General features: G+C 56.0%; 14 protein-coding genes across 14 annotated transcripts; 8 read left to right on the top strand and 6 right to left on the bottom strand.

Moving 5' to 3' along the window:
* Positions 1-881: 881 nt before the first annotated feature.
* JN550_005594 (uncharacterized protein) lies at positions 882-1,909 on the bottom strand (the record flags this gene model as incomplete). The annotated part of the gene is made up of 3 exons (XM_049317239.1): positions 882-1,234; positions 1,293-1,799; positions 1,855-1,909. 3 exons carry the CDS (start codon positions 1,907-1,909, stop codon positions 882-884), a joined length of 915 nt encoding a protein of 304 aa, XP_049172607.1.
* An 851-nt stretch (positions 1,910-2,760) lies between these two features.
* On the top strand, positions 2,761-3,619 carry JN550_005593 (uncharacterized protein; the record flags this gene model as incomplete). The annotated part of the gene is made up of 2 exons (XM_049317238.1): positions 2,761-3,155; positions 3,217-3,619. The coding sequence occupies 2 exons, from the start codon at positions 2,761-2,763 to the stop codon at positions 3,617-3,619; spliced, it is 798 nt and encodes a 265-aa protein (XP_049172606.1).
* A 647-nt stretch (positions 3,620-4,266) lies between these two features.
* JN550_005592 (uncharacterized protein) lies at positions 4,267-8,172 on the bottom strand (the record flags this gene model as incomplete). Its single annotated transcript, XM_049317236.1, has 3 exons — positions 4,267-4,311; positions 4,369-7,888; positions 7,964-8,172. 3 exons carry the CDS (start codon positions 8,170-8,172, stop codon positions 4,267-4,269), a joined length of 3,774 nt encoding a protein of 1,257 aa, XP_049172605.1.
* A 661-nt stretch (positions 8,173-8,833) lies between these two features.
* On the top strand, positions 8,834-9,347 carry JN550_005591 (uncharacterized protein; the record flags this gene model as incomplete). Its single annotated transcript, XM_049317235.1, has 2 exons — positions 8,834-9,154; positions 9,210-9,347. 2 exons carry the CDS (start codon positions 8,834-8,836, stop codon positions 9,345-9,347), a joined length of 459 nt encoding a protein of 152 aa, XP_049172604.1.
* Positions 9,348-9,627: 280 nt separating this feature from the next.
* Positions 9,628-10,137, bottom strand: JN550_005590 (uncharacterized protein; the record flags this gene model as incomplete). Its single annotated transcript, XM_049317234.1, has 4 exons — positions 9,628-9,758; positions 9,823-9,885; positions 9,992-10,007; positions 10,078-10,137. The coding sequence occupies 4 exons, from the start codon at positions 10,135-10,137 to the stop codon at positions 9,628-9,630; spliced, it is 270 nt and encodes an 89-aa protein (XP_049172603.1).
* Positions 10,138-10,248: 111 nt separating this feature from the next.
* JN550_005589 (uncharacterized protein) lies at positions 10,249-10,587 on the top strand (the record flags this gene model as incomplete). Its single annotated transcript, XM_049317233.1, has 1 exon — positions 10,249-10,587. One exon carries the CDS (start codon positions 10,249-10,251, stop codon positions 10,585-10,587), a length of 339 nt encoding a protein of 112 aa, XP_049172602.1.
* Positions 10,588-10,678: 91 nt separating this feature from the next.
* Positions 10,679-11,260, top strand: JN550_005588 (uncharacterized protein; the record flags this gene model as incomplete). The annotated part of the gene is made up of 3 exons (XM_049317232.1): positions 10,679-10,724; positions 10,950-11,062; positions 11,162-11,260. The coding sequence occupies 3 exons, from the start codon at positions 10,679-10,681 to the stop codon at positions 11,258-11,260; spliced, it is 258 nt and encodes an 85-aa protein (XP_049172601.1).
* Positions 11,261-11,942: 682 nt separating this feature from the next.
* JN550_005587 (uncharacterized protein) lies at positions 11,943-12,764 on the bottom strand (the record flags this gene model as incomplete). Its single annotated transcript, XM_049317231.1, has 1 exon — positions 11,943-12,764. One exon carries the CDS (start codon positions 12,762-12,764, stop codon positions 11,943-11,945), a length of 822 nt encoding a protein of 273 aa, XP_049172600.1.
* Positions 12,765-13,438: 674 nt separating this feature from the next.
* Positions 13,439-14,088, top strand: JN550_005586 (uncharacterized protein; the record flags this gene model as incomplete). The annotated part of the gene is made up of 2 exons (XM_049317230.1): positions 13,439-13,893; positions 14,043-14,088. The coding sequence occupies 2 exons, from the start codon at positions 13,439-13,441 to the stop codon at positions 14,086-14,088; spliced, it is 501 nt and encodes a 166-aa protein (XP_049172599.1).
* A 2,098-nt stretch (positions 14,089-16,186) lies between these two features.
* JN550_005585 (uncharacterized protein) lies at positions 16,187-17,786 on the top strand (the record flags this gene model as incomplete). The annotated part of the gene is made up of 9 exons (XM_049317229.1): positions 16,187-16,224; positions 16,361-16,436; positions 16,506-16,605; positions 16,664-16,739; positions 16,807-16,894; positions 16,950-17,125; positions 17,190-17,356; positions 17,409-17,546; positions 17,602-17,786. 9 exons carry the CDS (start codon positions 16,187-16,189, stop codon positions 17,784-17,786), a joined length of 1,044 nt encoding a protein of 347 aa, XP_049172598.1.
* A 475-nt stretch (positions 17,787-18,261) lies between these two features.
* Positions 18,262-18,821, top strand: JN550_005584 (uncharacterized protein; the record flags this gene model as incomplete). The annotated part of the gene is made up of 2 exons (XM_049317228.1): positions 18,262-18,333; positions 18,414-18,821. The coding sequence occupies 2 exons, from the start codon at positions 18,262-18,264 to the stop codon at positions 18,819-18,821; spliced, it is 480 nt and encodes a 159-aa protein (XP_049172597.1).
* A 563-nt stretch (positions 18,822-19,384) lies between these two features.
* On the bottom strand, positions 19,385-19,971 carry JN550_005583 (uncharacterized protein; the record flags this gene model as incomplete). The annotated part of the gene is made up of 2 exons (XM_049317227.1): positions 19,385-19,801; positions 19,861-19,971. 2 exons carry the CDS (start codon positions 19,969-19,971, stop codon positions 19,385-19,387), a joined length of 528 nt encoding a protein of 175 aa, XP_049172596.1.
* A 645-nt stretch (positions 19,972-20,616) lies between these two features.
* On the bottom strand, positions 20,617-21,060 carry JN550_005582 (uncharacterized protein; the record flags this gene model as incomplete). Its single annotated transcript, XM_049317225.1, has 3 exons — positions 20,617-20,756; positions 20,809-20,947; positions 21,034-21,060. 3 exons carry the CDS (start codon positions 21,058-21,060, stop codon positions 20,617-20,619), a joined length of 306 nt encoding a protein of 101 aa, XP_049172595.1.
* A 1,791-nt stretch (positions 21,061-22,851) lies between these two features.
* JN550_005581 (uncharacterized protein) lies at positions 22,852-26,355 on the top strand (the record flags this gene model as incomplete). The annotated part of the gene is made up of 2 exons (XM_049317224.1): positions 22,852-25,369; positions 25,424-26,355. The coding sequence occupies 2 exons, from the start codon at positions 22,852-22,854 to the stop codon at positions 26,353-26,355; spliced, it is 3,450 nt and encodes a 1,149-aa protein (XP_049172594.1).
* Between the last annotated feature and the right edge of the window lie 234 nt (positions 26,356-26,589).

Here is a 26,589-nt window from a genome sequence, read left to right as displayed (position 1 = left end):
AATCTGCTCAACCGAACCAAAGAGAGAAAGCCGTGGCGTTCTTGCTAGCGTATAAGACGCCAAACTATGGCCCATTTTCGCCGGTTGTGCTCGAACGCCTTACTTCCCAGCATAATCGCGCATACTTTGCACGTTTTGATGGACGCCGGCTCTCAGTTTCAGTCCTCTTAGGCTCAGTCGCCCTCTCCGTCTTACACGTTGTTTATAACCCACGGCCCTTTGCCATGCTTCTGACGTTGACATCAGCAGCCCTGTGGATCAACATGGCCCAACCACCTTCATCGAATCTTATGGAACCAAGATGCATCGGTCTCTGGTCACTGAATATTTCTCAGACATCTCGACATCAAGGTTGAATAATCTGCATATTGGTTGCGCTTGGCTCCATGCCGATCTGCGCATCCGTGTTGAGGCTAACATGAAAACTGACAGCCTGATCCCTGATATTGATACCGGTATCGAGTTTAGTCCCTATGCCACTGTTGAGTTGTTGAGGTCATAGGCTCTCTGTGGGAGAACTTTGAACTGTCTCATCTCCACGGCATCCAATGGTGCCAATGCAAGTACCGCTATCGAGCTTCACGTTCACATCGAGAACATTTATTGCTTTGTCTGTCTATGGGGGTACACCTGGCTCTGCCAAGTCTCCAGACTGCTGCTCGCTACTCCTCAGCTGGCGGCCATGCATTCTCGAAGCTTTCATTGTTTTAGTTTCCCTCCTATCGACAGTTCTTCCCATAGCCCATTTCAACCTGTTCACCAATGCCGGTTTCATCACTGTACCTGGGAAACTAAAAAATGTCTGGCTATCGGCGACGCTATTGTGAGCGGCTTGTATGCGATAATGCTCTTGCAGCATGATTCTAAAGAGTCCTCACCCTTTACATGAAGGCAGCCACTGCAGCCTGGCCGACCCCCATGCTGAGATCCTTGAGCTCCTCGAACAACTTCTGGTTCTTCTCCAAGTCCGCGATAATCATGCTGTAAGAGTCGGGGCCCAGGGGTACGCGAATGGGGATTAGCTGACCCCGGCTCGCGATGTGGTACATGGCCGCTGCCATGTCGGATGGCTTGGCCCACGTCTTTTGTATTTGCGGATCGGCCATGTAGCCCAGGACCACGTTGCTTGGGCAGCTATGATCGGCGTAAGCCGGGTGTCTCTTGGCCATGGGCTTCAGAGACGTCGAGGCAAAGTTGGTGCTGACGCCTCCAGGCTCAATGTTGCAGAGATGAACTGATTAGACTCCCGTTAACCTCTAGAACACTTATTAGGTATGTCATTATCAACTCACTATTCCAATCGAGCGGCAGCTCCTTCGCAACCGCTTCGGTCCAGCCCTCCATGGCGAACTTGGTCGCGTGGTAGAATGCGCCTGCGGGATAGCCGACCCAGCCGCCCACTGAACTGACGTTTAGGATCACGCCGCCCTGCTGGCCCGTCTTGGAGTTATCGTCTCTCATGATTCCCAGGGCCCGCTTGGTCACATCCACCATGCCCCAGAAGTTGATGTCCATGAGCGCACGCGACTCCTCGTCGCCGGCGGCCTCGGTATCGCCCACCAACGTGTGGCCCGCGTTGTTTACCACGACGTCTATACGACCAAACTCGGACAAGGCCGCTTGTAGAGCCACATCGATGGAGGGGATTGAGGTCACGTCTAAGGCATGTTTGAACACATTGGGCCCATCAGGGATGCCAGCGAGTGCGGCTGGGTTTCGAGCAGTGGCCACAACTCGATTTGAAGTTTTGGCAACTAGTTGAGCGAGGGCCAGGCCGATTCCTGACGAGCAACCAGTGACTGAGTCGCTGTAAGTAAATTTTCTTGCGGTATAGGAACGGTGGGTTATTCTCACTGAACCAAACCGCGTCCTGCGGGAGGTGGTACGGTCTTGTGTTTGCGTCATCCATGGCAGATTAAAAGGAGTAGGTTTCAGAAGTTATAAATTACCGAAAAGTTCTGTTCCAGAGGGAAGTGGCTCTATTGTTGCTGTTTACAGTCCTTCCCTCAGGGCAGGCGAAGGCCTTTATATAGCTACCTGTTCTCGTACAGTGGCATCCCATACGAATCCGACCCACCCCTGTGGACATCGCGGTTTTAACGTAAGTCAACTTGGGACGTAAGTCTCATCGTTCTATCTCGCAATTATCATAGCCTTTCAGTTGCGACCCGATGGCTGGGTGGCTCCCAGTGTGTCTAGCGCAGGAAATTGAAGGTATTAATTCCTAGTGTGCCGGTCAGTTGACTAAAGTCCGCCTATGTCCGGCCGGAATCAAGGACATCCCCAGGCCTGCAGTAGCCTCAGAATGCAGGAACCACTATAAGTGGGTAGTTGAAGTAAGACTGACTAAGTATTCTGTTTCTATAAGTCAAATCATCCCTGGGCCTCGTATGGAGCTTCTGGTGTGCGCGATGCAGTGTGTAGTCATATGCATGTAATCAAGCGTATACTCTGGGCTCGGAGCACTCGTACGCAACGTGAGCGCATACTGGCAATTGGCAGTTTGGATCAATTAGCTGTCGCTTCATAGAGACATCAATATCATAAACCTACATCGATTGATTGGCATCGTTTCCACGGACACAATTCCCGAGCTCGTGATGGCTTGTCCAACGTTGATTGGTTCAGCCGCTCAGGGGTATATGACATGGGCTCCTTATCACCCCTCCAAGCATGTTCGCGCCTGAGGCCCGTTCCTTCTCGTCGACACTCACCGACGTCAACACACGGAGCGTGAAATTGCTCTGAGACGAGCACAAGATGGCCGCTTCTAGTTTGCGCATAGTCGCCGCGGCAAGTTTCCTGCCAGCCTTCCCTCTGCTCCTGGCCCACGGCGTCGTTTCGCACTCGCCGGTGCCGGCCACGGGCTTGGTACCGCTCGCCTTCTCGGCCGGTGTGTCGCTCTTCCTCGTTCTACGGCAGAACACCAAGCACAGCGGCGGAAGCAACCACGTAGATGAGGAGACCGCGCAGGACGAACGCACCGACTCGTCGCCGGATGCCGATTTGCACCCGTTCCTGGTGTTTGGGGTGGATGTCGTCCTGAGCGCGGCACTGCTCATCGTGCTGGTGTTCTCGTGGCTGCAATCCACCCACTTCAACGGGCAGTTGGCCACGCTCGCGGCCTACGCCACCATACCGTTGCTCGTGAACTTGTAAGCGTGTGTGCTCCTGCGGCATCGAGATCCAGAGTTGCTAACCGAGCCGACGCTAAAGCTTCATCCATCTATACTTGGCGGTACGAAGCTTCTCCACCGGTCTCGCGCTCCATGATCTGACGCAGTGGCTGGCGTGGCAGGTCGTGCCGGCCGATTGTCCCGACTGCGGCCACCGGCTGCGGCCGTCGTCGGCGCCGACGATCCCGTGGCTCGAGTCGGCCCGCCGGCTGAAATTGCCCGCCGTGCCCAACGTGAAGGCCCCGAGGTGGAAGGCCCCCGCGTGGCTGCCGAAGCGGTCGCAGAGCTACGCGCCCCTGCTGGCCGATGGCGAGCACGAGCGCTACACGGATGAGCCCGAGGAGGGCGGCCCGTCCACGCGGGTTGAGGAGCCCGCGGAGGTGGCCGTGGTCGGCAAGAGGGATAAGAGGGCGAAGGATGTGTCGTCCCCTATTGATGAGTAACACTCTAGTGAGAAGTCGGTATGCACCAGGATAGTAGGCGGTTTTGGCTTGTTACGTATATTCAGATACCCTTTTTGGTTCGCGCGGATACCCTAGTCTTGCTCTTAATTGCCTGTTGCTTTTTAATTCAATACCGATGAATCTGAGAAAATATCAGACACTACATTATGTCAATAAGAGAGATCAAAGATACGCGTGGCATCTTGATTCGGATTGAGTGCCCAGGCCTCAAGAGGTGGGGATGGTGATCGAAAGATTCATCATGAAGTCACAGTGAAGATCTATGTCAAGGAGAGACCAAACTAAGATCTTGATAACGACTACATATACATCACATCGTGCCTGGAGTACCTCAGTGATGTTATCAGCCAAGACTGTCGGACAGTCATGGACATCAACTTGAAGGGGAGCAGAAAACGTATGATTCACTCAAGTCTAAAAACCTCAAGGGCCAACCGCCCGAACGACACGACAGCGCTATTTTTTCTAGGCGACTCCACGGAACTCATGTATTATCAAAACCAAAAGCGCTATTGACCCTTTTTCATGCCTCGGAACTTTATTCGTCGTCAACAGAGCCCACAAGCCCCGAAATCCCCTTTCTAGCGTGTCCCCCACCGGGTCGTCTATGTAGGTGTAGTAGTAGTCTAAGGAGTAGCCTTGCTCATCTGTACCAGACGCTTGATGCCGACCTATGTCACTGTTAGCATTTCTACATCAGAGATTTCAAGTTGATCAAGGCCACTCACCATCCAGTTGCCACATTCGTCGGTCTTGCTCGTCTGGATCTCAACCTGCAAGCGCTGGGCCTCGGGGTAATTCTTGCCTTCGAGTGCGTTCGCGAGGTGAGTCAGCTGCTCGATGGTGTCGGGCTTGACGAGTTCCTCGTTGTTGAGGTGGTCGAACAACAGGCCCAGTCGCTTCTGGGTGTCCTTGACTTGCGGGGCGAACGAAGCCGGGGCCTTGGAGGCTACCCGCTGCATGTCACGGTTGAGGATGTCGACAAGCGGCTGAGCACTGGCGGGGATGTGCGATCGGTCACCAGCAGGGTGCTTCGCCTTCGGAGGTGCGGCAGCTGGGGCAGGTGGTGCAGGAGAACGAGCCACACCGGCCCTTGGGGGGCCGCCTGGTGGCGGTCCGGTAGGAGGAGGACCTTGCTGTTGCGGCGCTTGATACGGAGACGGGGCATACGGGCTCGGAGCCGCTGCCGCACCGGGAGCTGGCGCGTAGGGGTTGGGGGGCGGCGGCCGGTTTCCAGGGGGAGGTGCCATGCCCGGCTGTTGCGGGGGCTGGCTACCCTGTGGGGCTGGGGCAGGCGCATATCGACTAGTGGGCGGTCCAGCGGCAGGAGGAGCATTGTAAGGAGACGCCGTGCGTGGCACAACGTTACCCATGGGAGGTGGCATTCCTAGACCACCCGGAGGGGGTGCCTGCGCGGAGGGAGGTGGAGCGTAGGCATTGGCAACGGCTGACCCTGGTCGAGGGGGTGGCGCGAACTGTCCAGGCTGTGGCGGACCGCCCAGAGGGGACATGACACGGCCTTGCGGAGGTGCACCTGCCTTGGGAGGTGGCAGCGGCGGAGTAGCCCCTCCTCGGAGGGTGCCACCGGGACTTTGCGGAGGCCCGGCGTTCGGTGACTGGGCTCCGAAGGGAGAGGTAATCGGAGCAGGCGTACGTCTGGCCGGGGTTGCTTTGGCTACCATGGGAACGTCGTTCCAGTCACCCACGTCCTTGGCTCTGGGAGGCGGTGCTGGTGACGATTTTCCTGCCCTGGGAGGAGCACCAAAGTTCTGGGGCGGCGCACCGTAGCTAGGAGTCGGAGCACCGTACCCACCGGGCGCATATCCACTGGGCTGGGCCACGGGGCTTGGCTGGTAACCAGCGGGAGCATACGGGCTTGCAGCGGCGGCTTGCGGGGGTGCGTACGGGTTCGTCGGCTGGACCTGTGCATATGGGTTGGCAGCAGGAGTCGGTACGGCCGGCGATGTATAGGGGTTGAGTGGGCTGGCGGCGGGTTGGGAGGGTTGGAAACCGATTGCAGAGGCCACTCTAGGTTGGTTTCGGGTGTTGAGAGTTGGCTGTGGCGCCTTCTTCTGCGTAGCAAGCTTAAGGCGGTTGCGTGCCACATCTGCAGCAGGGTACGAAGTAGGCAGTAAATCCAGGTACTTCTGGGCAACACCCAGTTGACCATGACCAGCCACAATATCCGCATACTCAGTATACTTGTCGTACAGCGAGGTGAGTTTCCATCCAGATGTCAAGCCCGTCTCGCCGTCACGGAACTTGGTCACTTCACGGAAGATGGTCACCTTCTCGATGAATTGCTGCAGGGTCCTTGCGTGGATAGAGTAGGATGAATCACCACCTGCCGCCAAGCCTGCCTTCTCAGCCTCCTCTAACTCGCTGATCCAGATGCCAACGACCTTCTCCAACTTTGAGCCAACAAGGTAGCAGAACGAAGCATCCTGTCTTGAGCCAGACTCAAAGAGGCGGTCTCCAAGGGCCTCACACAGGTCAGAAAACTCCTCGGGGCTGGCATAGGTGCAAAGGGTGATCATGGTCTCCTTCCAGCCAGCCAGATCGGCATTGTAGACGACATCCCAGAGGTTCTTGACGATTACGGAGCTGAGCAGGCGGAGGTAGCTAGGCATTCCAACCTTTTGGGTCAGGTATGCCGACTGAACCTTGTCTACCAACTCCTTGCCACCGCAGTGAGCAATCATGAATGCGTCGGCCATTCGCTCCTCCTTAAGACATATCGCGGTGGCCTTCTCAAACTCGCCAAGCATGAGAGCCTTGGTAATGGACTTCTCGATAGTCGTGTCGCTGTCCGCGAACAAGTGGAAGGGGTTGTCCGTCTTGGCACCCTTGGTAGCTGAGAGACTGGCAAGGAAGTCGTCGCCTTCGCCTTCCGCACCCTCCGAGAAGAACATGGACAGGCGGTTCTTCTTGTGGCCCTTGGCGGGGGCGAGCTTCTCCGTCTCGGTACCAGCCTCGGTCTCTTTGGCTTCGGCGCCCTCGAGAGTTCCGTTGGTCTCCTCAGGCTTCTCTTCCTGGGAGAAGCCCAAGTACTCGACAATGTGCTTACGGGGGTTGCCAGCCAACAAAGTCTCCATGACCTGCCATTCTGCCTTCTCCTCGTCTGTCTTGGCTTCTTCCTTGTGCGATTCACAGATCGCAGCGAGATCGCCGGACTTCAACGACTCCTCGAACTTATCGGTGGCCGATCCTATGTCCGAATCTACCGAGAACTGAGAGATCTGGATCTGGGACGCCCGGTGTTGGCCAGGCTGTGTGGGGGTCTGCTTGAAGATGATAAGCTTGCCTCCAAACCCGAAGGAGGCACCGACTGGGCGCTCAAACCATCTGGGGGCCTTGGCCAAGGTGAATGTGGCCTCCTGAGGCTGCGTCTGCGCCTGGGTGAAGAAGTCCTCTCCGTCAAGGTTATTCTGGGCGCTGGTCTGTACGGCAGCCGGGTTGGTGTTTTGCAAAGTCTGGACGGTAATCTTCCCATCAAAGCCGGCAGTGGCAGAGAGGTTGGGGTTTTGCGGGTGGAAGCGGGTCAGGAACGTCCAGTTCGTGACCTCGGGGAACTCTCCATACCGCTGGCCAGTCTGGGCACTCCAGAGGAGAGTGCGGTTATCCTTGCCACAAGACAGCAATAAGTCGGGGTCCTGCTGGCACCACGACAGCGACAGCACTCCCTGCTCGTGGCCCTGTAGTGTCTTTTCCGGCGCATTCGAGTTGCGGAGATCCCAGAGAAGGATGACGGGGGTGGTGTCGTCAGGGGTGGCGGTCAGGAGCTTGGTCGAGTTGTTCGGGTCCCAAGCAATGGCGCTGACGGCCTTGCGGTTGTTGTTGAGGGTCAAGGAGGCCTTCTTGGTCTTCAAGTCCCACACGGTGACAAAACCACCGCTGCCGCCAGTGGCCAGGATATGAGAGACCTTCCTGTTCCATGCCACACACTCCAGGTCGTCGGATCGAGCGGCCGTGTTGCCCAGCCGGAAGGCATTGGAGGGGTCGTTTACATCGTAGATGAAGAGCTCGCCCTTGGCGCCAGCGGTAGCGAGGATCTGGGGCCGCAGGGGGTTGAACTGCAGGGACTTGATGGCGCCGGTGTGCTTCGTGGTGCGGGCGATCAAGGCATCGGACGCGCCGCTGATGAGCTTCTCGGCGTCCCAGAGGTCGAGCGAGCCGTTCTCAAGGGCGCCGGCGATGATGCCCTGGGCGTACTCTTCGGTCGGAGGTCCCCATGCGATATCGTAGAACCTAGGAAGAGCAGTTGTCAGTTGGGCAGGCACGGACTGACGGGGGCTCTGCGTGCGTGCTTGTGTGCTTGTTTACCTCGAGTCGGCGACGATGCTCGCAATGGGCTGGAGCTCGAGCCCCTGCTCCTGGTTGTCGAGGCTCAGGTCCCAGAGCTCGAGCTTGGTCTCGTCCGAGAAGTCGGCGTCGACGGCGCCGGCGCGGGTGCCCGTGACAATCAGGGGCTTGGTGGCACCGGGGGACCAGGCGAAGGCGGCGGTGCGCGAGATCTCCCGCAGCCGAACCATATTGACTTTCTGCGACTGGGTGCAGCCCGAGTCAACAAAGTTGCAGGTTGTCTGGGTCCTGGATCCTGGGGGTCGGGTTCGGGTTCTGGGTCTCGGGCTGGAGGGGTAAAGTTGGAATGCGATATGCGAGTGGGAAGGTGGACGGGGGGCCTGTTCAGGCGGGAGTCGGCATTGATCCCTCTAGGCCGGCTAGGATGTGCTGCAAAAGACACGAGGCAAAGGCGAGGCTCGTCGTAGAAGATTGCCCTCGAAACTGTGAAAGATGCCAGCTCACGCAGGTCTAGGTCGGGCCAGGGGCAAGTGAGCTCATCGAGAAAGACACATCTCGCTGACCCTCCCCCGGACGTCAACTGTGGCTTGACAAGCTGGCAACTGGCACCTGGGAAAGGGGGGCCCGTGCCACAAACCAGCCCACACAAAGTCCACTGTCCATTCAGCATTCCAGGTTGCCTGTCCACTGGGCCCCAAGCTGCCGCCCCCGCCACGTGAAAGCGCGGGTGCCCCAATTGGGCTCTGGCTTGGGGGCTCTGTCGGCTTGAGGCGGTGCGGCGCAAGCTCGGGGCTGCAGCAAGAGAAATGCGCTGCACGATGGATATCACCAACCCGACAAATCTTGAAGTAGCAGCAGCGCAACCCGTTTCTACGGCCCAGAAAACAAAAAATGACAGACGCAAAGCGCTGGAAGGCCACGGTCTACGTGGGCGGGCTGGCCAGCCTGGTCAACCCGACAAACCTGCACGATGCGTTCATCCCCTTCGGCGAGATCGCCGACGTGTCTCTGCCCAAGAACGACAAGCCGGACGCCACGGAGCCGCACCGCGGCTTTGCCTACGTCGAGTTTGAGGACGAGCAGGACGCCAAGGAGGCCATCGACAACATGGATCAGTCGGAATTCTTCGGCCGGGTGCTCAAGGTCTCGGCGGCAAAGGCGCCCAAGAGCGCCGACGAGGGGCTAGGCAGCAAAACCGCCGTATGGCAGCAGGTACGTCCACTTTCTTCACGATAGCACACTCGAACAGCACTAACACCAAATCCAGGAGAGCTGGCTGGCCGCACACGCGGTGGGAGAGGAGGACAGGTTAGCAGCCGAGGCGGCACGGAGCGCGGATGACCGGCCGGAGGATCCCATGCAGGGCCTCGAGGGACTGGATGTGGCCGGACCCAGGCCGGAATGAGAGACTACGGACCGCAGGATGGCACATTTTTGCAATTTTTTTTTCTCCCGCATAGCGACGGCGTTGATTTCCGACAAGGGACGGGCATGAAATGGAAATGAAATAGGAGCCTGTGGACGGCGGGTGGCTTTGCAACTCTAATGACCAACGTTTCGATTTCCCTTACTTCCGCAGCTTTCCTTCCCCTTTCCGAGAGTGACTAGAATGTACAATGCTGTGACGTTTCCCGAATACCGAACGGCTTCTTCAGTCCCCCGTGAACCCCCCGTGCATATGCCGCTTAGTGGTGCTCGCCAGACGCAGCGGCGTCGGCTGCGCGGTTTTGTCGCTGCAGGCGCAGGGTCTTGTCGACCCAGAACTTGCGGGCGCTCGAGTAGCCGGCGGCGAAGACGGCGAATCCGACGACGACACCTAGAATGCAATCGTTAGCCGGTGCCAACGTTAGACCGCCAGGAGGTCTGAGAAGGGTGCTCACCGAGGGGGATCAGCTCGGCAGGAATCTTGCGGAGCTTGCGCAGACGCTGGGAGACGGTGTGGCCTGTGGGGGATGGGTCAGCTCTTGCTCTCTCGGACGCGGGCACCTCGGGCAGGCCGTTCTGGAGCTTCGCGGACGGGCCTCGGGGGGCAATGGCTCGACAACATACCGGCTTGGTCTTCGGCCTGTGGTGGTGGTCTGAGGTTAGTACGTCATCTGGGGCTGCGGATGCCGGGGGAAAACGGGGGGACGCACAGGAGGAGCACGCATCAAGCGTCTCGTGGCCTGCATTCTGGTAGCCAGGGTGGGATACATGTTGGGCGATGGTCTGGGTGGCGGAGGGGAGATGGGTCTGTCTTTGCAGGTGGTCGCGAAGGGCTGTCGGGGCTTCGTGGTGTCGTGGGTTTCTCCCAAGCAGAACTAGAAATGGCCCAGCCGGCCGGTGGTTCGACGGGAGAGAGGAACGAGGAGCTCGGCCCAGGCGGCGGCCAATGGCAGCGCCGCAATTCAGCGGTCCACAACCTGGGCACCGCGCGCGCTGAGGGTGCTGCTTGGGTGCTCGGGTGCTCTGGTGCTCTGAGGTTTGCCCCCTGCTCTCCCCTGCCAGCCAGATTCTGCGCTGCCTCAGGCACCTGCGTCAGCTCGGTCGCTGGGCCGCTGGCCACCTGCCAGCCCGCACCCAATCACCCAATCACCCAATCCCGAAGCACCCTTCGCCCGCCCAATCGAACGATTCCCGTAGCAAGCAAGCTCGAAGAATCATAGACCTTCCCCGAGGTCATCACCTACAACCCTCTGCCATTGAGCACCCCGAACCCCCTTTCGCACCCCAGGAACCACCCCCCAATCCGCCAAGATGTCCGACGACGACCGCGAAACCAAGCCCTTCAAGTTCGTCACTGGTGAGTTTGCCCGCGCCCCCGGCCCAGCAGGCCGGTGAAAAAGACTCAATCCCCCGACGACGGACGCATGTGCTAACCGATGACCTCTCTCGCCGTCTAGCTGGTAAGACCACCGCCCACTGCCACCCGGCCCCCGATTGAGCCGACGCCCGTGTCGCGAGCTGGACGAGGTGGAAAAACGATCGCAGGCGAACCCGCATGAATCTGACACGGTGTGCAATCTAGGTGTCGACGCCCGCTTTCCGAACATGAACCAGACCAAGCACTGCTGGCAGAACTACGTCGACTACCACAAGTGCATCAACGCCAAGGGCGAGGACTTTGCCCCCTGCCGCCAGGTACGACGAGAGAAATGAAACCCCCCGCGGGATGTGAGACCGTGGAGCTATATGCGCACGCGGGGACCCCGTTGGCTTTTCTTACTGACCGACTTCCAGTTCTTCCTCGCCTACCGATCGCTCTGCCCCAGCGGATGGTACCAGCGATGGGACGACCAGCGCGAGGCCGGCAACTTCCCCGTCAAGCTGGACGCATAGATTCGTCAGAGGACGTAGGGATACACGACGGGGTTGTCGTGTTGTTGATTAGTAGAGAAGAACAGATGCGTCGAGATGGGGCGATGGCTGGGTCGTTATTTGGTGGTGTATCATAGATTCCGTTGGCCAGACCAAATCAAAGCATCATTCGACCGTAATCCACGATGTTTCATATCTTGCACTGCATCGCCGAATCTCCCTGATGTACACGTACTATGTAGTGCATGGCATATCTGATGAACATCCAACAACAGCGAGTTTACCGGAAAAAGTCCTTCTGCCCTTATGACATAATGTGCTTGGTGACCCTCGCTATTCTATGATTCATCCTCGAAGCCAAACGAAACGCGGTATGTTGCTACTCCGTGCACAGTCCCATGCGCCTTGCGTCCCCGACTTGGGTCTCCTGGAGGAGTCAATGCTTGTCTGTGATCATATGACAAGGGGGCAGAAATGATAGAAAGGGGTATTCGTATTAGAACGCTGCAAATTCCCGTGAACTACATATGGCCAGACCAATTCCCCGTTCCCTCAGATCGAATCGTCCTGTACGCAAAACCATCCTGCCTGGCTTGAAGCCGAAAAACGCCGTTTCATGCTATATAGCTACCGGTGTACCAACATAGTGTGGGCCATGGCTTATTACCCCCGTTAACAAAATGTTACATCTTCTTGCGGTTGATCATGCGTCGTCTTCATCACTTGAGCTCATGAACTCGTCGTCCTCATCAAACCCAGCGAATGCCCGCGCCGGTTGCTTGCCTTTGGAGACGACCGGCGGCGATACTGATTTCGAGCCACTCGAGTCTGAGCCTTCTGCTTCCTCTGATGAGGAGTCCTTCTTGCCGGAGACCAGGTTGTCCGTATACCTCCCAGATTTGATGGCAGCCATGACGGCCTCCCTGGTCCTCTCGCTGGCCTCCTCTTTGTCTTCCACCCACTTGCCGTCGAGGCGGCCCTTGGTGTTGTGCTTGATCTCGTACTCTTTCTGATCGGCGGCGTCCACGATCTGCTGCCACTTCTCCCTGCGCTTCTCCTTCTCCTTCTGCTCCATCTCGGGCTTGATGGCGAGGTACTCGGCCAGCGCCTTGGCCTCGTTCACGGTCCGCAGACGCCGGCCATCGAGGTTCCTGCTCGAGGCGTTGGCATCCCCGTTGTTCTTCTTCTTCCGCGACGACATGCGGCCGCCGGCCGCTCGGAGCTGGGAACCAAAACCACCCTTACCACCGCATAGTGGCGCGGACAGCCTGAGCGACACGAACTCATCCTTCTCTGACAGGTTACACGCGGTCGTCACAGGCGTCGAGAGCGGGAAGCGCGACGGGAATATCTGCTTGTTGGCTGTCGTCGTAAGAATCAGGCGGTGGTCGTCTGGATTCACCGGGAGGCGTTGGCGAATGTGGTCGTTCAGATCTTCCAAGGTGGCGACCGACGAGATCGGGAACGACAAGCTGGAGGGACCCAGGCCGGGCAGGCTGCTGACAAATACGTTGATCATATCCATCTTGGCGTCGTGTTTACGACGGACTCGGGAAGTCTCGAAATGTACAGAGGCCGTGGTTGCGACAGGCAGACAGACGAGCCTGTGCAGGGTGGGTTCCGCCTCGGTCGGAGATAGACACCTAGGCAATGGCGGAGAAAGTGCAGTAAAGGACAACCAGCCTAGCCACCACTGCACTGAAATCTGTCGCGATCGTGGTGCAGGGTAATCAGCTCTAAGCCGTTTAGTCGTTGGCGTTGCAGCTTTTGAGGGAACTGTGATGTTGGGATATCGCAAGGCTGGATGAACGATGGGGGGATGCTGTCAAGGAATCCCTCCATACCATTGTATGGCCATAGCAGCGGCGGGCGACTGCCGGCCGGCCGGCGACAAACTTGCTGCTGATGGGCGGCCCCCACCGTCGAGAGATGGACTACGGGAGGAGGTGGAGATGCATCAGCCACAGCTGGCCGACTGGGTCCCCCCAAGCCCCAAGCCCCATGGCCCCCCAGGGTGGCCTGAGCCACACCCTTTTTCCCAGGAGCCCTATCGGCTGATTGGCCCGTTAATTTTTGATGCGCACACAGCTTCGAAATTTCCCCTCGCATTGCAACTTTCACACGACTAGACGGTCCTGCCAACCACGGTCAACTTCACCACCGCAACATCGACGTCTTGATCATCGCCAAATCGCCAAGATGCTCATTCCCAAGGCGGACCGGAAGCTCATCCACGAGACCCTCTTCCGTGAGGGTGTCCTTGTCGCTCCCAAGGACTACAACCTCGCGAAGCACCCCGAGCTCGACACCAAGAACCTGTTCGTCATCAAGGCTCTGCAGTCCCTGACCAGCCGCGGCTACGTCAAGACCCAGTTCTCGTGGCAGTGGTACTACTACACCCTGACCCCCGAGGGTCTCGACTACCTGCGCGAGTGGCTGCACCTGCCCGCCGAGATCGTCCCGGCCACCCACATCAAGCAGCAGAAGTCCCACGTTCCCCCCCGAGGCATGCTGGGTGGTGAGGGCGAGCGCGAGCGCCGTCCCTTCGGCCGCGGCCGTGGTGGTGACCGTGGCGACCGCGAGGGTGGCTACCGACGACGTGACGCTGGTGAGGGCAAGGAGGGCGGCGCCCCTGGTGAATTCAACCCTCAATTGTGAGTCGATCCATTTCTACCAACCAACCAGTCAGCCAGCCAGCCAGCCAGCCGGCCGGCCATCCCAGCAGCACAAGGCTGCATGCTGTGTTCTGTGTTGTTTGCAATACATGGTGATTTTTGATGACTAACTTTTCTTCTCTCAACAGCCGTGGTGGCTTCGGTCGTGGCCGCGGTGCTGCTCCCCCTTCGTAAGGGAGTTCTCGCCTGCCCAATTTCTCTATGAAAACTCCTTCGACGCATACGGCAGCAAGCACGGTAGAAACGGCATGTACACATGGAAAATATGGAGGCATCTGCATGGCCACGCTTCTGCTCGGAGCGATAGAAACTCGTGGGGGGAAACTCGGATGCACTGGTGGAGTTATTAGGGATCATGAAATCATGAAATCCTCGGAACCGTCTACTGCGAATAAGGGTCATTGCTTTTGATGTCATAAAGAATTGACTTGGTCTCACGAATACCTGCCAATCTCCTTGATCCTTGACGTGCTACGAGTCTCTGATCCCAGAAAAATAATTACTTGCGCTGATTTGACTATACTTGGCGTAATTTTGAAAGACAAAAAGGCACGACACTGTCCGATCGCTGCCATCTGCCGGTAATTAACCCGCGGTGCCCGCCACCTGCCAATGATCAGGTAGATCGGTTGCAACATGATTACGTTGTTACACCACAGGGTTGAAAGAAGATTTACTATCACCATTGCGTGGTCAGGTGCAAGTACATATCTTCGGCTCTACTCATTGGGGGGAATTCTTACCAAGAGGAACACAATGGCTACTGAAATGGTTAGGTATAACTTCGTAGGCCTGCACCATATCCGCCGGATTCACCCCCAGTTAGGTGCACAGTGGACCAGCATAGGTAGAGCCGAGAACACAGGGGTTTCATTCATTCATTTTGCATCAAAACGCAAGGTAGTTAACGGAAGTGCTCAATCAAAAGATCACAGGACTATTGGATCCGTGGGATGGCCTTTACCGAAGTAGTCAGAAAGGCACACCCTGACTGCCGTGGGGCAGAAGCTGCGCCGTGGGCACTGGACAGGCCCGGCATGGCAACTCCGGAAATGTTCCTCTCTCTCGAACCACCATCCCACAATCCCACCATCCCCCACATGCAGCAGATGCGAGTGGCTTGCATTCTTGCAGGCTTCATTACTCGGGCAACAATATTGTTGGGCATTGTACACGTCGATCTCCTGGACCCTTGATGGAAAGCTCCTGAAGGGCGTGTGAGACCTCCCAATCGAAGTTCACGGCATCCAGACAGCCAGACCGCAGCCGATACCGCATCCCGCAGAGCAAACGCCAGAATAGCCTTATGAGAGCCTAGTGCGCTCCGTTTTGGCAAAGCATATGCGGCCCTGTGCAGTCATGTGTTGTCCTCTTGTGTCCCAATGGAGGGGTTTCAGTTTCGTATCGCATGGTCACAGCAAAGGCCGCCCCAATAAGGTTCAGTCGAGACGCCGGGTGCGAGGCTCACGCAGCAGGCACACACACCTTGCAACCGACATGCATAACTGACGCCCGTCTTCAACGGATCTCACGATGGTAGTTCGGAGTAGCAAAACCAACGTCTCCATCGGCCCATAATCCGGCCCTTTACCCAAGTGAATGTCCCCATCCTGGCCCGAAGATGGAGACTCGCCCATGGCTACCGAGACTACGACCAGGAGCTAGATGTTTCTGCAGGATGACGATGACGTTGCGCTGTCTGGACTATGACCATCGCCTACCTCCCACCCAAGGCCTCGAAAAAGACTCTAGAGCCGAAATCCGGTGGGGACACTGGCACCTCTCAGCCAGTCTCATAGTGCAATGGGCCGGCCGGCCTGCATAGTGACCGCATCCTAGGTCCCACAGCGGGGAACTAAGCTGGGTGCCCCTCCTCGGGCGCCCGTCGAGCCATGGGATAGCTCAGTCCAACCTTGATGTTATGCAGGTGGTTTTGGGGATCCATGGGCGAGAATGGGCGGTGATGCTCGGGGCTAGACGCAGCAGAGCCAGGACAGGCACACATCAGGAGAGAGTTTGCTTCTCATGAATGCCTGCTCCCAACGCTTTCCATCTCCCACGTAAACATAGACAAGCCCCAAGTCGAGACCCCCGTCTCGTACTTCCCATATAAGCCTTAGTTAACCGGAACTTTACCTCTAGTCAATACATCTTTCTCTTGCAACCCTCCCAATCTTTCCTCCTTTTCAACCAAATTCCCATCTCCCTCAACCTCCCCTAGATACCCCGCTTCTATCCCACGTCGAAGTATTCTTGAACAAAAGTAGACAAGATGGCTGCTCAACTCCCCAAGACCATGAAGGCTCTCAGGTACGTCCATTCTCTGTTGTCCGAAGCTTCGAGCGAGACGGTTGCGGTGTCAATTGGGCTTCGCAGAGCTCCCCAGAGCTCTCCAGCTGCTTCCCCAGACCCCAAGGCCGTGAGCTGACCGCCACTCCCCGCGCAGATATGAGAAGCCCGAGGACTGGAGCATCGTCGAGCTGCCCCTCCCCAAGATCCGCCCCGGTGATGTCCTGATCAAGGTCAAGGCAAGTTCGCACTCATGAATCCCACGCCCGGCCGTCGTGTAATAACATTTTGTCGGCCTATAGGCTTGCGGTGTCTGCGGTACCGATCTCCACATCCACGAGGGAGAGTTCATTGCCAAGTTCCCCCTCATCCCCGGACATGAGACCATTGGTGAAGTCGTCGGTAAGGAGAGCTCATCGATGCACAAAGCTCATTACAGCAGCGCTGACAAGCTTGACAGCCATGGCCGACGATGTCAAGGGCTTCAAGATCGGTGACCGTGTCGCTGCCGACAACTCCGAGCTTTGCGGACACTGGTAAGCTACCTCATCAATCCTTGACTATAATCATGCCGACGACGTGCTGACATTGTGCAACCTCTAGCTTCTACTGCCGAAGAGGCGAGGCTCTGCTGTGCGAGGACTTCTCCGCCCACGGTGTCCTGAACTTGGACGGTGGTTTCGCTGAATACGTTAGTTAATTCTGCGGTCCTCTCATACGGTCGGCCACTTACAATATGACAATAGTGCAACTACCCCCAGGGCAAGCTCTTCAAGATCCACAACATCAGCGACGTTGATGCTACCCTGATTGAGCCTGCTTCTTGCGCCATGCACGGTCTGGAGAAGATTGCCCCCAAGGCCGGTTCCCACGCTCTGCTCATTGGTGCTGGTCCCACCGGTTTGATGATGGCTCAGTTCTTGTACGCAAACCCCACAGGCGTCGCCTAGATATTGTGGCTAGGACTCCGCTGACAGTCTTTGCAGGAAGAACTCTGGTGTTTCTCAGCTTACCATTGCCGCCCCTGAGGGTCCCAAGATCGACTTGGCCAAGAGCCTAGATGCTGCTGACACATATGTGCCCCTTTCCCGAAAGGACTCCACCCCTCAGTGGGAGCAGCTCAAGAAGGACAACCCCTACGGTTTCGATATCGGTGCGTCTCTTCAGCCATGTAATCTCTTCCGAAAGTGCTAACCGTGACATAGTTGTCGAGGCTTCCGGAAGCTCCAAGGTCCTCGAGGACGCCATCAACTACGTCCGCCGAGGAGGCAAGCTCGTTTGCTACGGTGTCTACCCCAGCTCCGCCCGCGTCTCTTGGCCACCATCCAAGATCTTCGGTGATGGTAAGTATATGTACATGATTAGGGAGCGCAAGACACGGACTGACCGAACGAACAGAAATCACCATCATTGGTTCCTTCTCTGAGACCTTTATGTTCCCGGCCACCGTCGACTACCTTGACAGCGGCAAGATCAAGACCAAGGGTATTGTAAACAAGACCTTCAAGCTGGAGCAGTGGGGTGAGGCTCTGGAGAGCATCCGAAACAAGTCGGCCATCAAGGCTGCTATTGTTTTCGACTAGATGTGCACGTCTACAAGTCCAATGATAGAGGAGGGAACCCCGGGTAGACTGGAAGTTCGTATCTCTAGAATGTGGGTTATAAACCGGTACAACATGGCTGGTCAAATGTAGATTGGATACAAAATCAAAAATACAGGAAGCGATTGGATTTATGGACATTTTCATTAACCGGGGCCCCCCCCTCTTTATAACATCTCCACTTGCCGTTGTGCCATCAAGGTACGCTACTATGACATCGATCTTGCTGCCCGTTACTCCACCGGAAGCCACCAGGGTTCCCGAACCGGCAAGCCGGGACTGATGCGGCTCAATTAAGATGCGACTCCAACTGCGGATTAGTAACTGGCGATATGAAGTATATGCAGTCTCGACGTCATAGGCCGTGGTCCTCTCGTCGGCAAGTGAGTGTCGATTGCCCGCCAGTCGCCATATCATTATCTGTTTCATATAGCATCCGTAAGATATAGGATACAGCATGCCGAGCGCTATAGTCACAGGGGCGAACTCGGGAATCGGGCACAAATTCGCCAAGATCCTCATCCGTGAAGTACGTGCATAGCATTTCTCAAGTTGACTTACAGCCACTGTTTCCGACTTGGGAAAGACCAAGCTCAACCTTTCCCTCAGGGCTACGACGTACACGCCGTGGACGTGAACCATGGCGACAAACTCCGGAGTCTTTCATGTAAGACATCCCAGCTAGACGTCTCATCGCCGGACTCCATAGCCGCGTTCGCCGAGTCCTTCGGCGCCGAGCCGCTGGACCTGCTGCTCAACATCGCGGGGACCATGGCGGCGACGCACGACGCCGACAGCCTGGAGCACGTCGACCACGCCACCCTGGAGTGCGTCTTTGGCGTGAACACGTTCGGGCCCTTGCTGCTGCCCCAGGCCCTGCTCCCGAGCACCCATGCGTTGGAGGACGCCGTCGAGCCCGATGAGGCCGCCGAGAAGCTGTGGCGCGTGCTGCTGGAGAAGGAGCTCGATGACTCGGGCCGCTTCTGGCATCGGGCGGGGCAGGAGCTGCCTTGGTAGGTGGTCGACCAGCAAGTCTGTGTTCTAGTCCCTTGTGTGAATATCAAAAGGACGTTTGGTGGGTTTGTTATGTTGTCATTATCTGTTGTTGTTGATCGGTTAGCAGGTCTGCATCGTGATCCCTGTGTGAGTATCAAGAAGAACGTTAGTTGGTTTATTGTAGGGTCATAACATGTTGTTCATACTGGTCAGCGATGTGTGTAATGGGTGAGGCAGAACGAGGTGTTTTGGTTACTTTGTCAGAAAGGCAGACATGCCATTGCGTCCTCGTAGGAATTTGTCTATGTAATGAGAGGATCCCTGTGGAATATCGAAACTGACCACTGACAATTTCATGTTGACTCAATCACGTGTAATCACTGACAGCTCTTTTCGTTGTATGTCATTTGTAATAAAAAGTGTCCTTCTGATTGCAACAAGTTGCGAACTACAGGAAGTTTTAGTTTGCTCATAGAAATGACCCAAACCGGAGATTTGAAAGTGCCAATATCTAGTTGTAATATCGCGGTGGGACAGCCCGAAGAGAATGATGTACCTCTTTGACGATTATTATAGCTTAGGGGTCATTTAGGGTCACCATCCCATCTTTTTCCCCTCTCGTGTCCCAGAATAGAGAGGCCTTCGGTGACACTTTTAATCTCGTTCCCACACCATTCATGGTCACCGCCACCATTCGCCAGCGCGAACCCGAACCCTCCCTCTGGAACTTCCTTGCCGTCTGCGCCCTCACCGAACAAGTAGAGCGAGTCAACCGTGCCCACGGATATCGTGACTCGACCTGTGCCCTCCACCGGCTTCCAGCACAGGAAACTGCCACACTCGCCGCAGAAGCCACGCGCAGCGCCCGGAGAGGCATTATAGTGCTTCAGCGACGTCGTAGGAGACGTGAAATTAAATTTCGACGGCGGCGTGACCTTGTGGTATTGCAGCCACAGCGAGCCGGTAGCCTTGCGGTCCTGTGTGCACTGGCATGTTCCAGACTATGTGCTAATGAGCTTCACGTTCCGTAGAGGCCGTAGAGGAACATATATACACTTACCGCCCCTAGGAAGTCATGGCTATCATGAAAGTCGATGCGGTATCTGAGGGAGCCGCAAAGACAACCACCAGTGATGAAGCGCGGCTTGGCGAAATCCGCTTCGGTTGGCATCTCGGGATAGATGGGTGTCCAGTGTTCAATTTACGTCACTTCAAAGGCTACAGCGTCCTACAAGTTGTGCTCAAGAATATTTATATCGATCTGAAGTGGAGCGCCATGTCTTGATGCGCCCTGTGTGTCGTAAGGCGTGAATGACTTTGGTGGCGTTAGTGCAGGTTGTTGCAGTTTCCTTGTTGCTTGACCAATCAGATGCGTCTCGGGTCAGACTGCCGTTACCGTGTATAGCTACCATACTGTTCCGCAATTGGTTATATCCCGCCTGCATTCATACTACCTAGGTCACAGCTCAGCCATTAGTCTTTATCTCGACACCAGCAGCGTGGCCTCTTGTCTAATGGGAGGGTACGTTACCCATGTGTTCCAGGGCTTGGCCTATGCATACTGCAATTTCACAATATCGAATATGGATTCACTCATGTGGATATGATGCCCTCGCTGTATGACTTTGCAAAGGAATGTGGTCATTTCTAGCTACAGGCTGACGAGTTGATCGACCAGGAAGTATATGATTTCTGATGGCCTAAAGTTCGACAGGACATCGCCATGCACACAGCGACAAAGACACAGGTCATTGGATTCATTATCTCGTCATTTTCATATCGTACAGTTGACTTCTTGAGGTGAAATTTATCCGGCTCAAGTCATGGCGCGACTTCCGTCGAGCTGCTCAGCAGCGCTCTTGCTTCGCGGGTCTTTTTCATCCCCGTAGTGTGCTGCGTCTCCACCCATCTTGTCAATGACCTGGCGGCTGTGTTCCTTCGAGGCTTCACTCGTGTCTTGGTGCATGTTAGTACCGTCCCTCGGGCAGCGTAGCAACAAAATACGCACTTGGGTTTGACAGGTCCGCCTTGTGGCCAGCAACGGAGTGAGAAATGGTCTCCTTGCCCTGAGTGAGCTCTTCCATGTCACGAGACAAGGTCGACTTTGCGCCTGCGGAGTCCATGGTAATGGTGGGTTTGGTGGATGTCTGGTGTATAAATTAGACCTGGTAGAGTTGATAACTTTTCAAGTCGACAAGCAGCTCTGGACTTTTGAATATGAAGTTGAATTTACCTCCCATCTCTCAGGATCCTCTGGCATTTTTATATTCCAAGTTTACCATGGTCGTGTTGTCAAATGCTGATGGATGCCTACTTTATGACGTCGCTTTTTACATTCCAAACCATGCAGTTGCAGCAGACAGGTGAGCCTGTGGTTGCCCATTTTGTCACAGAATCTCGATGGTCTCCGGCTATCTAGCTGAGGACCTTGCAAACAGGCTTGATATGACAACACATGGCAGTCTTATAATGACCCCGAGTGACGTTTTTGTTTACTTGGGGGACGGGATTCGCGTTGGGTCGCGAAGTGATTCGACTGACCCCGAGGAATAGGCCCGGGGATCTGCAGCCCCCAATATATGTGGGTGGGGCCAGCGTCATTTGGGCTTGGCTGCCAGGTTTCGGCTGCGAGCTTGTCAATGCTAGGGGTCCTGGTAGCACTAGTAGGGAACTATGCAGCCTTCCCGCGGTTGTGGCCGGGGCGTATGCTCCCCAACCTCAGCTATATATCAGGTTTTGAGGCACCCAGCTCCCCGTGAGCACAGGCTTGCATCATGTGTCTGTAGTGTTGAGACAGTTTTCGACATGTGCTAGATGCAATCCACGAATATCTAGTTGAGTCGTCTTTAGTGACCCGACTTCTTTGCATACGTCCCCAACTAGGCGCTGGCCAATACTGGCCGTATGATCTAAGACCATGGGGAGAGTTCCATGCCTGCGAACGGCCACAGACTTGCCAAGCTCGCTTGGATTCACCGACCTGGCCGCAAGCTGCTAGCCTCCTCGGTGTCGAAGACGCTCCCCAGCCCGAACTCGTCCCTCCCCGAACTCTGTCATCTCAGCCTGACTGTTTCCCCATTCGAGGAATCGAGATCGGGCTTGTGCACGGTTTGGCGGTCGTGCAGTCCGGCTAAGATTCGTGATGTCGGGCACTCGCATGATAGTTTTAACATTGGCAAATTGACCCTGTTATTGGGCCTGAGTGCGACTAGCTGGTACCTGGCCCAACGCATGAGATACGTTGTTCAACAAAGTCTCTCTTGGGTAGCAGAGCAAAGCTTCTTTACTCCAACTTCGGCCGAATCGCAGTCCACCTGTCTCGGACGGTTTCTTGCACAGCTAGACTGGGTCATTGTCGCGATGCAGCGGTCCCCCAATCTGCTGCTAATTTGCGCTGATGAGTTACACTGCAGTAAGTTATTAGTTACCATTGTGATGGGTCGCCCGTTTGGACCGGCCAGGGGACTAGAGCCGAGAGCTAGCAGGGGGAGCTGAACTGGCTGGCAGGGGCAGTGGACCCTGCTTCTCTGGCGGCAAGCGAGAGCTGGGGAAATCCAGGTGCCTGGCGCCGGGTGGTCCAGGGGTTGGGCCAGGGGGGAGAGGGCGGCAGGCAGCAGCACTGAAGGGCGGCAATATCAAATCTTCCACGGCGACTGGGAACTCCCGACAATCACGTCGCGGAGACCGAGATTGATGGTCCAGCATTGCCAGGGGCTTGCTCTATGACACACAGCTGCCGGGGCGTATGTTTGTTCGTCCCCCCTCGGACTGTGGTGGGCATTCTGTGCGCTGGCCATCGAGCGGCGCTTTGAGCCAACTCTGTTCCACCCTCAACCTGGAACCTGTGCCTGTCCTCGGTGGATGCTGCTTCCAGGCTTCCTGCCCAACTACAACCAAGCGCCGCATGAAGGACAGCCTCCTGCCGCTGCTGCTACTGCTGCAACCGCCTCCTCTCCCCATGCGTATCGTAGACGAGCAAGACTCGTGGTCCGACCAGGTCATGAGAAGGCAGTCCTGATCACGAATGTGACGAATGTGGGCGGACTGAACCATGGCTTTTAGCTCCAGGAGACCGCCTCCCTTCCAAGACGGCAATGGATCCATACCGGTCGCCACTGCCCCTCACCGCAGACCGAGAGCCAACCCGCCAAATGCACCATTTCTGAGGGATCACTTCGCCGCCGCGGCCCCCCATGCCCATGGCCGGCAGATCCAGAGCGACTCGAGCTCCGAGGATGAAGTCCCTGTTCCCAGGCCTGCGGATGTGCGGTCGCGACCTCAGCATTCTCGCTCAATGAGCCACCCGTTTCCCTCCTTGTTCGCCTCCAAGAAACCGAGAAAACAACCTTCTCCAGACGGCCTGACTGATGACGATACCCTGCGCACCGGCCCGGCCATTTCGCGCCCCGGAATGGCTTCGACAAAACCGCCCCGCGGACCGACCGATTTCTCCAACGGGACATGCATGACTTGTGGCGGCAAGGTCAGGTGGCCGAAAGAGCTGGACGTCTTCAGATGTAAAATATGCATGACCATCAACGACCTCAAGCCATATGCTCCCAAGTCCGAGGATGCGCGGCCTCCTGGAAGCACAAGGCCTCTGTCCCTGGAGCGCACCCGCACTTTGCTCCAACAATGTTTACTCCAAGCCCTGAAGTCGTTCTCGGCAGACGGCAGCATGGCCCCTCCTGGCTGGCCAAGCCGCTCATCTTCCAGGCCGTCGGACGGCCATCTTCCCAAGTTCGACTCTCCAGCTGGCCATAGCAGATCTGGATCCCATAGCGGCACCGGTCCAGCTTTCAAACACAACCCAGTATTTGACGATTTTGCCAGCGGGTACTTGGAGCCAAACCCCGTTAATCGTGTTGGTTCGGGCACCAGGTCATACTCGACGTCTTTCCCAGATGCCAGGAGCTCTACGATTCCGGCAACTGCTCATCTCAAAGGAGAAGAGAGCTTGGACCCATGCAAGATATTCAAACCGGTGGAGGACTATCTGGTTGCCAGCTTTGGCTTCCGCGAAAACATCAATGCCGCATTCGTTCCCCGTCGACACAGCTTCAGCTCGCGGCCTCAGATGCAGATAAAGAGGAAACCAGTCCCTTTGCCGCGCCAGGAGAAAGTTGTGGCTCAAGAGAAGCCTCTATCATCAGACGATTCGTTGACCACGGAGCTGGACGCCAAATTACTTCTAGTTGGAGACTTTGCCGAGAATGCCCAATGGTGGACCGGCGGGCAGCGGGATGGTGTGGCACAGAGGTCGCGGTCCCAGCAGAAGGGAGATACCCATGGCTTAGTCACCCCTCGCTCGGCACGAATTGACTGGGGAGAGCTCTTGGAGTGGTATCAGTTAATCATCGACGCGGCTCGGCCCTGGCTTGACCTGTACAACCGAGGCATTGAGAAAACGCAGACCAGGACCCTCTCCCAACTAGAGAAACAGCGCTTTGAAGCCGTATTGATCGAAGCCCAAGGCCATCTCCAGAGGGTACTGCTGAAATGCACCGAAACGCTCCTTAAGCGACCTGGCCAACTGCTTCAGGAGCCCCAGGATATCCGCTTCTTACTTCTCATCATCGTCAACCCCCTGTTGACTTCGGGACACAAGAGCTATGCCGGTGAATTCCAGCACTTGAGCAAAGACAAAGGCATGACCAAGAATACAAATGCCACCGGCGAAGAAGGTTCTGCTATGGGACGACACTCGGGTATAATAAAGAGAATTTTGGGTCTCATTTCAAATACCTCGGATCAATGTCACCATCATCTTGTCACATGGCTCTCCAAGTTGCCCGAGCACCTCTTCTTCCAGACCAAGGACCTCATCAGCAGCTTCGTAAACTATCGGCTGCAGCGGCAGAGCGAAAAGAAGATCGAGGCCCGTGTTGACCTCACGGCAGGGCTCATCCCCGAGATGCCTAACAGTCGGACTGGGAACACGCCAGCATCCCTACATGCGGCTTTATCAGCATCGAATGGCTCCAAGAAGGCGAGACAGTCGTCGGAAGCCCCTCGTCTCATATATGGTGACGACTGGCAGTTAAAGGCTGGTGCTAAAGTCATGGCTCTAGTGTTTGCTGCAAACAATCTAACTCACGTCCGTCGGAACGAGGTGAGCGTTAGGCACGCTCACGGTCATTTACTGGCAACAAGCGACTTTTACAACTCTATGCTCGATTGCTTGGACTTCAAGACTGATTTCGAGATGTGGGAATCCAGGAAGGGGAAGTTTGCGTTCTGTCAATATCCCTTTTTCCTGAGCATATGGGCGAAGATCCAGATTTTGGAGTTCGACGCCAAGCGGCAGATGCACGGCAAAGCGCGGGAGGCCTTTTTCGACAGCATCTTGAGCAACAGAAGCTACACGCAATACCTGTTCCTAAGTGTGCGTCGTGATTGTTTAGTCGAGGACAGCCTGGCGAAAGTAAGCGAGGTCGTTGGTAGTGGCAGCGAAGATATCAAGAAAGGACTGCGCATAGAATTTCAAGGCGAAGAGGGCGTCGATGCTGGCGGTCTTCGAAAAGAGTGGTTTCAGTTACTGGTCAAGGAAGTATTCAATCCTGACCATGGTAAGTTCCCTCCCAAATCGTGGACAGAGAAAAATTATTAATACTTATTTCCAGGGCTGTTCGTATTTGACGAAGACTCTCAGTATTGCTACTTCAACCCCCATACTTTCGAGACAACAGATCAGTACTTCCTGGTCGGGGTTGTTTTGGGGCTTGCGATATACAACTCGACGATATTGGATATTGCCTTCCCTCCATTCGCATTCCGAAAACTCCTTGCTTCTGCGCCATCGTCTGCCACGAGCTCGACGGCTCACCAACGTCCCGTCATGACATACACCCTGGATGATCTGGCCGAATACCGGCCACGCCTAGCGAACGGACTCCGCAAACTCCTCGACTTTGACGGGGATGTCGAAAATACCTTCTGTCTAGATTTTGTTGTCGAAGTTGAGAAGTACGGGGCAAGAACACAGGTCCCTTTGTGCAGGGGAGGCGACAGGAAACCAGTGACAAATGCAAACAGGCGGGAATATGTGGATCTATACGTCAAGTATCTCCTTGATGAATCCGTTAAGCGGCAGTTTGAGCCTTTCAAACGGGGGTTCTTCACTGTCTGTGCTGGCAACGCTTTGTCTCTCTTCAGGCCCGAGGAGATCGAATTGTTGGTGCGCGGGTCGGATGAGCCGCTCGATATCACGTCCCTACGAGCCGTGGCACGATATATTGACTGGTCGAAGAAGAAGTCAGAGCTGGAGCCTGAGCATGAACCTACGATCGACTGGTTCTGGGAGTCATTTGCGGCTGCGTCACCCAGCGACCAAAGACGCCTCCTTTCCTTCATCACCGGTAGTGATCGCATCCCTGCCATGGGAGCAGCTTCGCTTGTCATCAAAATTAGCTGTCTTGGCGAAGACATTGGACGATACCCATCAGCACGCACATGTTTCAACGTCCTGAACCTCTATCGATATCGGACACGAGAAAGACTCGAATTCTTCTTGTGGCAAGCAGTGCACGAGAGCGAAGGATTTGGGCTCCGATGAGCCCTGCGCGGGATATTGGATCATTATAGCATAAAGAGGCGTTACGAACTTGGGCATAGCACTAGGATACCAGCGGATACCGCATATTGCGCCTGTAAGGCGCGCACGTGGGCATGCTGTGCCCCTGAAAACTCAGCAGAACTAGATGAAAAATAATTGACAGAAGGCTCAGGCCACGAGAAACATTGACTCCCTTTCATTGACTTCAGCTGGCTCTGATATTTCACTCGTGAC

This window comes from Neoarthrinium moseri, assembly GCF_022829205.1.
Source record: "Neoarthrinium moseri strain CBS 164.80 chromosome Unknown scaffold17_Wmoseri_CBS_16480, whole genome shotgun sequence".
NCBI classification, from domain to species: domain Eukaryota; kingdom Fungi; phylum Ascomycota; class Sordariomycetes; order Amphisphaeriales; family Apiosporaceae; genus Neoarthrinium; species Neoarthrinium moseri.
The sequence above is the reverse complement of the archived record's forward strand: the minus strand, read 5'-3'. Positions and strand labels throughout refer to the sequence as shown.